Genomic DNA, 11,214 nt, shown 5'->3' on the forward strand with positions numbered 1-11,214 from the left:
GCATCTACGCTTGACACTATTGTAGCTTACGCAGATAAAAAGCGGCAACGTTAATAGCCCAAGATGGCGGCACAGAACCTCATCCGTGTATATCGGCAAGTGTACTGAGAGCACTATAGGGTGGGCAGCGGCACCTATAAACTCAACCGTACCGAGAGCACTAGGATCGGCAGTGCTTTTTACGGCCAACTCGAGCGCGCCGATTGTTGTGCACCGATCGAGCCACCAGAACCCGTGCGGGGCGGCGCCTGTTTGCTTGTCTGCCACGATTGGCGCCCATTGCAGCGGTGGTCGCTCGGTGCGATCGCGTGTGCCCTGGTATGGCGCACCCGCCCAGCGCGCCGTTCAGCGACGCCCGCCTTCGGCAACCGGCGCGGCCGGCGTCGGTGATCTCGCCTCAAAGTGCACACCGCAGCAGAGGGCGTACAGTTTGGTCGCGTGACTGCATGATGTTCCTCCAGCAGCCACGCGCCGCGGGGCGTATCTGTTGGTATACTGGCGGCGGTCAGGATATCTGACATGGCGCTTCTTTGCGTGTGCGCTTATGCCTTGTTTACCGTCTCTTATACGCGGCTCGTTATTGTGATGAAATTGGATCATTTCTCTTCTTCCCCCAACGGGCCAGATATATATTCAGTCAATATTTAGCGGTAAGTGCAACACAAATATGCTAGAATTACCTATAATTGCCTTCAGTTAGCTTCACAGGTAACTGAGCCAATACTCGCCAACATTAGCCAACAGTGCTGATGTAATACGAGTAAATTATACAAAGTATAACTACGCAAGATCACACGCTCTTTCAACAAGATGGCGAGTTGGGCTAGTTGGTAGAGGTTCATGTTTCAAAATTAGTTTTTGAAGCGCACCGAAGACGCGGGCAGTGGAAGTGGACTGTATACAGCGCTTACAGGACAGAAAGCGCTGTCCTGTCCAGTTCCATTGTCCGCGTCTTTGGTGTGCTTCAAACTAATCTTTAAAGATGAGCACACTCTCCTTCCCACAGTGTCCTTACCAATCCTGACGCATCAAAAGGTTGTACTGAATGGTCGGGTCATCTGAGCCGGCTGACTCGAGCGAGACGGCCCGTTCTTAAATACATTAAGGAGATACGGGCACCGAATAAGACGCCCACGTTGGGGCGCCACTGAGGAGACGTAAATTTCCGGAATCGTCCATAACCCTCAAGAAATGCACTGAGACCGCATAAGGCGATCCTTTTCGGGAGAAGCTATAGGTCGACTGTGACAGCTGGGCGCACGCATGAGAGCGCCACTGCGTGCCACGACCTTCAGAGAGGCGCGTCTGGCTGCGTACGCCGGTCATATGTGACAACGATTAAATGTTTTTCGCGTGAAACTGCCACTAGCACTTGCGACATCAAGCTGAGGTCTCTCTTGCATTTGATGTGCCGATGGCTTGCGCATTGTTGCGCACGAATAGCCGCTTGAAGTGCGCAGCTATGAATTCACGCCAGCAAGGTGCATTTATAAGGTTCCCCGATAGCATCGCCACTGCGCTTACTTCATCGAGGCACATCATGCAACGCGCTATTGTGACGCCGTCCATACCTTCACTCGTTGAAAGGCGTGTTGCTTTCGCGATTTTGGTTGCCACATTTTCCTCTCCGCCGTTACCTTTCTTTCTTTCTTTCTTTCTTTCTTTCTTTCTTACACACAAGAGGCTTCAAGCAAGGTTTGATAAACAAGTGCAGGCACTACACATAACTTGCTATTGGAAATACAATTTTGCTTGTGGAGGCACAAATGACACACCGGAGACCTCGCTTATAATAACAACATATGGGATATTATGTGCCAAAACCAGGATATGATTATGAAGCATGCCGTAGTGGAGGACTCCGGAAATTTCGACTATCTGGTGGTCTTTAACGTGCACTGAGATGACACAGTACACGGGACCCTAACATTTCGCATCCACCGAAACACGGCCTACGCGGCCGGTATCGAAACCGCGACGTTCGGGTCAGCAGCGGAACGCCGTAACCTTTTTGTAGCGTTAGCTACACTGGCCTAGCCGAGCCAGTTTGGTTCCTCAAGAGCCGTGCTGGTTCCTCAAGAGCCGTGCTGCGCATGCGCGAGGATCAGTGATATCACACAGCTGGTGCATCGGAGCCGGCACCTCCCGCGAACTCTGCCACTGCCGCGCGCGACTCGCTGCCGCCGGTCTGCGCTTTCCAGAGGAGTGACGTCGTAGCCGAGGTAGACGTACCGGCGCCGGCGCGCGCGCAGCTATTCGCCTTCGCTGTGCAGTCGCCGTCTGACACTGCGCTGGAGCCGCTTGATAGCGCCTCTGACTGGCGTTTTCAGTGTGGTTTAGCCATGGAGAAGGAGAGCGCAAATGCTGCTCAACGGCGCAGAAGAGCGGAGAAGCTTAACTCATCGGATCCCGAAGTAGTTGCCTGGCAAAATAAATACACATGTACCACATAATATGTAGATACCATGTGTGTGTCATTGGAGCAGCAGTAAGCATGATAATCAAGCTAATACTAGACAATCAGGAAAGCTAAGAACAATCAGCTGAACCTTTGCTAACGCTACGTTATCCTGGCATAGCCGAGCTAAGCCACTGCAACATTTTATGCTTCCGCGGCGAACAGAGACTTCAGAATAAAGACTTCACGAAGTACTTGCGAGCACTAAGAGTATAAATTACTATCGCAAATAAACCAAGTCACCAACGCATAGTCGCAGCTAGCTTCGTGAGAACACGTCAACGACGTCTCCGGCTTCATACAGATATGAGGGATAGAGACGTCATATTTCGCGTTATAGATCTTGCGATTTTCGAGAGGCTCTACAGCCCTGCAGAAATCCTGACTGCAGCTTATATATTCCTCCTTTCGACTCTTTGCTTCAAGCATGGCGCTATACCGTCAAGGGGGCTCTGCGAGGATTCCGCAGCCCGCCCGCTACTCGATGTCACCGCTGCAGCGCCACCCAGACAGGCGTGGGAGGCCAAGCAGCTGTCACGGATTCGCCGGCCGCTCTTGGCCCGCTGATCGCAGCTTTTCGCGCTCATCGACGCTTTCACTCAGCGCACGCTGGGTCCTTAGTCTCGCTATGGGCTTATCTGTAAGTTTCAAAAGAAAGTGCCGTAAGCGGCGCGCTGCTGACTCTTCAAAAAAAGAAAAAAAAAAGAAAGCAAAGTTTATTTGCATCAAAACGTTAGACGCGGCACGTGCGCACGCAGATAAAGAAGAACAGAAAAAAAAAGCGAGGTTTTTCTTTTGTTAGCCGGCAGGCTGGGATATAAGATGGCTGCTGCTTATATTCCGTGGCCAGTTAAATTGTTACGACGAGTAACACCTAATAACGCCCTATGGAAGATGATGACAACGTTGGTGTTCTGGGTCTGAGTCTGGAGCTGCCCTGTAGGCCTGCAATCCTGTGCGCTCTGTGCCGCGTTCGCTCGACCAGTGCTGACTGATGAGTGGCGAATAAATACTCCCGGTAACAATATTTCACTGTAATGCGTTTCGAGTCAAACGTAAGAGCCTGGTGGGTGCTTCACTCATGTTTTTCAGCCGAAATGCGGCTGTCTGTAGCTGTGGGTGACACACATCAAAGAATAGCTTTTTTTTTTTTTCATATAGTACCAGTACCAAATCTTTTCCCTTATCTGTCGCTAAAACTGAGTAGTATTATTAGTGAAGTTTAGCTGTTGTCCCTATAGAACACCCTGCAGCTGAAGCACTGTAACCTTTATGCTTCAAGATTAAGACATCTCTCTTCTTGTTTATTTTGTGACTTTGGGGGCAGTTTACAAAGTAACGTAATGCAATAGTTTCGCATCCTCAGCGGCCTAATTTCGATGGGGGTGAAATGCAAAACAAGAATATTAAATGACAAGGATTTATAGCAGGGATCTCAAATACGCGGCCCGCGGCTTCGCACGAAATAGAGTTTTGTGACTTTGCTAAATAGTACTCGCATTATTTTCTCGCCTTTTGCAATTAATAGCGCTTTGTTCGGGTAAGCTACAGAGACGGGGCTGGTCTCAAGCATTCTTTTTTCGTGAGGCATCCTATGCGGTCAGTATGAGTTGAAACATCACCGTGTATCGAAAACTATATTTTAGAATCGGCGTCCAGATTTTAGTCTTTGTGGAAATCAGCGTCAGTATGTTTGTAGAAACCTGACGTGAAATCCTCTTCAGAAATGGCGCATATAAGGGATACGGGACAGACGTTCTTTCTAATGGCAACGTTAGGTCACATTTTGTTCAAACTTCTCACTGTGCGTTTTGGCAGCCTCACCACTGCGAGAGCCAGGGTCGACAGCGACGTGCCGCTTTACCAATGGCGTCATAAGTGAATAATATGGCGTGGTCACTAGCGTAAAAAGAAGACGGAAACGAGAAGAAGAAACGCGGGACCACGCTTCTTCTCGTCCTGGTCTCCTTTTACGCTAGTAACGATGCCATAAATTACTCTCGATACCAACTAGCCCAGCTTTCCGCCTCAACTGTCATACGTGAATTCTATGCTCTGGCCACGCGACCCCGAGCTCGCGGTCATCATGATCATCGATATCGTCAGCCTGACTACATCCACCGCAGGACAGAGGCCTCTCCCACGTTAGGCCAATCAACCCGGTCCTGTGCTTAATTGTTGCGGCCACGTTATACCCGCAAACTTCACAATCTCATCTGCACATCTAACTTTCTGCCTCCGCCTCGTGCGCTTGCCTTCTCTTGGAATCCAGTCTGTTACTCTCAATGACCAGCGGTTATCTAGCCTTGGCGCCGCATGCCCTGCCCATGCCCATTTCTTCTTCTCGATTTCGACTAAGATGTCCTTAACACCCATTCGTTCCCTGACCCACTCTGCTCTCTTCTTGTCCCTTAAGATACATCTATCATTTTCCTTTTCATGGCTCGCTGCGTCGTCCTCAATTTAAGTTGAACCTTCTTCGTAGACCTCCAGGTTTCTGCTTCGTAGGTAAGTACGCAGCTGTTGAGATGCAAGTAGACTCTCCCATTTAGTGCGGAGTGAAGGGCCCGACATTTCAAGTACACATGGAGGATATGGCAAGACGAAAGCTTGCGCATACAGAGAAAGCACTCGCCTTCGGGCCTCATGGCTGCGCGCAGGCACTTGGCGAGGCGGCACGCCTGGCACTGGTTGCGCCGGGCGACGTCGACGACGCAGGTACCGCCTTCCTTGCACACGTACTGCAGCTGGCGACGGACGCTGCGCTTGAAGAACCCGCGGCAGCCGTCGCACGAGGCGACGCCGTAGTGGCGTCCCGACGCCCGGTCGCCGCACACTCGGCACAGGGGTTCGCGGCCAGCCCCGCCACCTCCCACCACACCGACTGCCGCGGAAACCACGGCGCTGGCACTCTGCATCGCCTGCGAGGACAAGCGTAGAATAATCGAGTGGTTCAGCCGCAATGGTTATAGCTTAGCATATAAGGCGTCATGCGACGCTAAGCTCGATGACGTAGGTTTCGATTCCACGACGGGGCGGGAAAAAATTGTGTTCCGCAATATTTATTAAATAAAACTTTCTGCTTTAATTTATTTTGTAGTAATCAACTTGCTTCCGTTGAATAACGTAAATAATGTTTCCAAGGGATATTTTAGAGTAGGGTACGCAAAGCTTTGTGTTAACGTTTGTCGTCACTGCGCATGCACCATACGCTATCCTCTTGGGTACCCACGTTAAGTTAGGAAAATAGGGAGTTTTAGGGTAGGGTACCCAAAGCTTTGCATACGCTATCCTTTGCATTTGCTGCCACTGCGCATGCGTCAGACGCTAACCTCCTTGGTGTGGGTACCCACTTGACGTGGGTGTCAAGTAACAAAAATAGCGCATCGTACCCAACGAGCGCTAACTCGGCGTACCCTATTCTAAAACAGCCTAATAGTGTATCGTACGTAACGAACGCTACCTCCACGGACCGTATTCTAAACCTGCCTATTATCCAACCGAAACCGATGCTGTTGAGAGTGCTCCTTTAAAGACAACTTTTCTGTAGATCGTCTGTTACTGAGGAGAAGTAGCCTTTACAACGCGATGTGTTGCGGCAAAGCAAGGACACTCACACCAGCTCTTGGTTCACAATCGTGGTAGTTTGAACTTGTTCCTAATCCATTGTTAGTAAAGCTCTTAAATAGCGCCAAATACCTTCAACGACAGGATATTATATACAACTGTGTCACTTTTTTCTCTTTTTCTCCCCCAATTACCCGAACCCTCCCTACGGCGTCTCTCACAATCATATCGTGCTTTTAGGATGTAAAAATCCCAATTATTATTATTATTATTATTATTATTATTATTATTATTATTATTATTATTATTATTATTATTATTATTATTATTATTTCTAAAAAAATCTATCTCTTTTTCAGTCGCGCGCACCAAGTTTAGAATGTCTCAGTACAGCCGGTGATGGATGTTTGATTCACGATCTTGTTCAGAAGCGTCTTCCAGGCGTATTTCTCCAGTAAATAAGACAGGAGCTAAATCGTAGAAAACTTCGTGAAATCCGCGTGGTCACCGTGAAGTTATGGATGCCGCAGTGCGGAAGTCAAATTTCAAACCAGAAAAGTCCACCATGAGACGTTATTCCTTCGTTTAAGCAAAACCTCTCTACCTGCCTACTGCTACAGGGAGATTCGAAAGAGCTAATCTGTCAGTTCGGAAAGGCTTAATCTACATTTAACTTCCTCCTTAGCGTACTTAATCGCTACGCTTTAAGGAGCCGTTGCCTTTTCTGCGAGCGGTCAAAGCCACAGAAAAAAAAATCTACAAACCAAATCGACCAAATGCTCTAGTTTCCGGGAAAGAAACACCTTTTGTTGTCGTCGTCGTTGTCTTCGGTTGCCATTGAAGCTAAAACGGCTCGAAAGAAAGATTGTTTTCGTCTTCCCTGGCAGCCATCGAGTGACGCAACTGGCCACACCGTGGCTCCACTTCGTGACGGTAACGCCCTCCAACTCCTCGTTCTGCGAACGGACAGTCTACGCTGCGTGAAGCGTCCATTAGAGACTGCTTCCATACAAGGACTCGGCGGGTGGCCGTCGTTTTGTACTATAAAAATGGTAAGGGGAAAAAAAGAGCACCGAAGTATTCAAGGACACATTGTTGTTCAAGAAAGAGTACATTCCGCTTTCCCCCCTCTCTCTCTTCAAAATTTTCTTGCCCACGAGAGCGATCTTAGATGGCGCAAGAAGCTTTATGCGTCAAGGAAACGCGTCCGAAGCAATAGCATAAAGTATAAACGCGAGATTGATGGTGAAAACAGAGCGAATTGCTTTCGTGATGTGCAAAATTATTCAGATTCTCCTGTTTCTATTTTTACTCCCTGCTTTATTTATTAATTTTTTTTTTGCACCGGATGTAGTTGTGAATGTGCCTGGAAGACATTTTTGAGCTAGACTGTGGATCTATTTTCTATCGTTTCGAGCACGCTTCTATTGTATTTACGACTCATTAAACGTGACAAGAAATTGTACTTGATAAAACTGAAGGCGAAGTTCATAATGGTCTCGAGTAAGGTGGAGGGTGGGGGGTGGAATCACAGTGTGCTTGCCTAATCATCTGTAACGAGATCTACTACGTCTCTGAGCGTTGCTTGAAAACAAGCAATGTGCTGTTATTTTCTCATAACATAACCTACTTGCGTTCCATTTTTATTCCTCTGGGACCCTTAAAGCTCAAGGAAGCCAATCCACGTGAGTGCAACTTCTGCTCGTACTTGCAAAACCTTATTTCCTTTGCTTCCTGAACTATGACACAGTGGCTTACTACATCCGCTGATGCCGATCCACGTAGAACCGCATAATAGGCAGCTGCCAGAGCGAAGACACTTTGTAAAAGAAAAGAGGTGGACAGAGGGGAGTAGGGGGTCAGCAAGTGCCCCTTCGCCTATTTGGTACATGCGTAACTAACTGCCACCTATACTACAAAGCCTTCGCAGAAAAGCTTTAGCCGTGCTGCTTGCATCTCGGACATCACCATCATCAAACAGAGCACGACGAGTTTATTACGGTCAGACGCCTATATAACGGTCTTCAATTGGCCGCCGCCGCTCCCCCGCCCACAGTCGAGTCCTTCGCTGCCCATTCAAGTTCAAGACCACGCGGCGTGCGCGCTCAGAAGTCAACAGTTGGAACCTTTCATTTAGTTCCTTACTTTCTTGCGGCCGGTGGCGTGCCCTCAATCGCCTTATTTTACGCTTTCAATATCCCGCGCGGTCGTGGCGTTTCAATAAGCGAGCGCCGGTGGCCGACTCGTTCTTTCCACGTCCGGCGGCGGGACGCCCCCGTGTGTCGCGGTTCGGTGTGCCTGTAGGGCTTTATTCGTGCGCAGGCACACGTAGCGACGGGGCCCATTCAACGCGCGCTCGCGTTGCTCACGCCACCGCCACGTTCGCGTGCCACTACTTTATCCTCGGAAGGTGATGGCCGTCCGTGGTTGTTTTTTGTCGTCGTCGTCGGCGGCGTCGAGGCCTTCCGTCAAAAACTGACTGGGGCCGAAGCGGTCACGCCTTGGGGACAAGCGGGGGAGGCCCGCGTATATCGGTTGTCCCGTGCCCGGGTCCTGGCGCTGACCGCACGCTCGATGAGTCGCACCTGGAGCTCCATTGTCTCAGCCGCGGCCCGGACCCACGGCCCCGGCAGCAACCACGATCGGCCGCTCCCTTGCTGCCTGATAGTTGTTCGTTTATTCTTTCGGCCCTACGAGTGGTGCGCTTAGCTCGAAAAAAGCGTACTGAGGACAAGTGAGAACTCGATCCACTCCGCGCGGTCGATTTGTGTGTGGTCGTGTATGGAGGTAGTTTTGTACGGCCCTCGTCGTGGTGTAAGGGCATAGGGCTTCGCGTTCTCATTTGCGTGTCCGCGCCGCTGGCGTGCGCGTTTCGATTACCAGGCGCCGCGCGTGGGTGCTACCTGCGAAAGAAAGTGCATCTTGTATGGTATATGAGAGTATATATATAAGCGGTCTCGCGTTGCAAGCTCTCACCACGCATATAGTGCCAACGATTACGGTTACGCGTGGACTCGGTTTGGCTCTCGTTCCCTTGAGAGCTGTAGAGGCGCCATAGCTGGGGTTTCAGTGAGTCGATGTTTGGCCCTCCAGGAACAAGTGCTTCGTGTGCAGGGCTCGAGTGGAAGAATGCCGTGCTTCGCTTGAAGTGTGAACGCTAATGGGACACACTCTGTTACGGAGTACACTTTTCTTTTTCAGCAATCGCGCGATGTAGAAACCTGCCACCAACGTTATCGTTAAACAGTCGAGGCCGCAGTGTGTGTAATACGACAACTGGAGCAACCCTGCGCCCATTTGATAAGTCCGTGGAAGTTTGAGCTCTGTGGGAAGTTGCTTGTGTGACGTGATCGAGTACCACTGACGTCGCTCGCTCATTTGCGGGACAGTACGATATGAAGCAGTCGTTGTTGGTTAGGATGAATCTGCTGAAGTGTTTGGCCGTGACGTACTTCACTGATGTCAGGAAATTGTAAAATAAATCTATAGAGATAAGTCGTGTGGCGCGATTGAGGATGAGGCGACATTACACGATGAATTATTCTACCCGCAATAAAAGGTCTGATCGCAAAAATACAAGGGCGAGAGAAGGCATGCCTTCCATCGCCCTGTGCATTCTTATCTCTTGCTTTTTGGAGTTCAACGCCTTGAATGCTACGGTGTACACCAACAAGCGCACACTACCAATCTTGTTGACTTTATTCTGCCCGTTATCGAAAGTACATAGCTCTAAAGACCGTAAATATGGTGTATTAACTACGACACGTCCACCCTATATATTGCTGTCCTATCCACAGTTTTATACCATGCTTGATGCACAACAGCGTGGCAAGCTCAATGACGTCAATGCACACCCACTTTGACAAAAACTCTTTAGTGTGTCTGGAGACAAAGCTCATTATAAAACGAGATATATAAAATAGGTTTGACAACGACTGCGCGACGTTTGCACTTGCGACTACACTGGATTAAGCTTAACGCAACTTAACTAAACCTAATTAAGGAAGCGACGACCACGCGTTGCATTGTCACCGCCTCTTTTCCCATTTTATAACTTACTATATGATTTCCTTGCTTTTCATTTTTTACATAGCATGCCCTTTAAACTATTTATTGTTATTTTCAACTTTTTCGGCTGTTGAGTTGCGAGAGACGAGTGCAGTGAGCAAACTGCGATAGCGTGCTCACGTATGGTTTCGACAAACGCGACGAAGGTGCCGGATCTCACTCTCAGGGCTTAAAGTACTTTCCACATGGTCCCTGAGCACTCCAGTGTACCTTTCCTCCTCACCGCCCTCCCCCTGCAAAGTGACACCGTTCCATCTCCGGGGTGTCGTGCGGCGAAGCTGCTCGGAAATTCCTATTGCGTTCGCAGCACGCGCCAGTCCCGTGGCAAGTGCTAAAGCCGAAGCCGGCCACGCTGCGCTGTCGTGACGGTCTCATCGCCGCTCGCGCGGTCGATTGCATCACACGCTCGTGTCTGGACATCGATCTACGCAGCGGTGTTGCCTCCGCGAGCGACAGCATCGCGTGTCCTGAGCGAGCGATCTACTGAAGAGAAACGAATTTTCACGGCACTGCGTGAGCGCAACGATCCGCACATGCGCGTAAAAAAAAAAAAAAACAAGCAAGAGGCTGGCAAAAGGGATCGCCGCCGAGTCACGCGTTGCATGCGACCACCACCGCTACTAGCCACTGCAGTCGTCGTTAAGAGCTTGAGCGCCACACATGCGTGGCGGCGAAGCGTCCTTCGCTTGAGCAAACAAAGCGTTCGCATTCCCTCCTCCAACGCCCCTCTCAACTTATGCATCCCTCTATACAGATCGACAAGTTGAGAGCTAAAGTGTCACACACGGGTGTTGGAATACGAGGGGGGGGGGGGGCGTTTTTTAACTAACAAAACGGAGGAAGGACAGGGGCGTGGGTGGAGGTGACGTTGAAGGAGGGGTGAAGGTAGGGAGGTTCACTTTTCATGACCGTTTTTTCTCAGCTTCCATCACACACACACACACACACACACACACACACCACACACACACCACACACCACACACACACACACCCACACACACACACACACACACACGCGCGCGCGCGCGCGCGCGCGCGCGCACACGCACACGCACACGCACACACACACACACACACACACACACACACACACACACACACACACAGAGAGAGAGAGAG

The 11,214-nt window shown here is 50.0% G+C and overlaps 1 protein-coding gene across 1 annotated transcript; it reads right to left on the reverse strand.

Annotated features, from left to right (window-relative positions):
* Positions 1-1,011: 1,011 nt before the first annotated feature.
* On the reverse strand, positions 1,012-8,622 carry LOC119386222 (photoreceptor-specific nuclear receptor). The gene is made up of 3 exons (XM_037653556.1): positions 8,506-8,622; positions 5,094-5,379; positions 1,012-1,091 (listed from the first exon to the last, which is right to left on the reverse strand). Exons 1-3 carry the CDS (start codon positions 8,620-8,622, stop codon positions 1,012-1,014), a joined length of 483 nt encoding a protein of 160 aa, XP_037509484.1.
* Positions 8,623-11,214: the final 2,592 nt, after the last annotated feature.

The sequence above is a fragment of the Rhipicephalus sanguineus genome, chromosome 3 (assembly GCF_013339695.2).
Source record: "Rhipicephalus sanguineus isolate Rsan-2018 chromosome 3, BIME_Rsan_1.4, whole genome shotgun sequence".
NCBI classification, from domain to species: domain Eukaryota; kingdom Metazoa; phylum Arthropoda; class Arachnida; order Ixodida; family Ixodidae; genus Rhipicephalus; species Rhipicephalus sanguineus.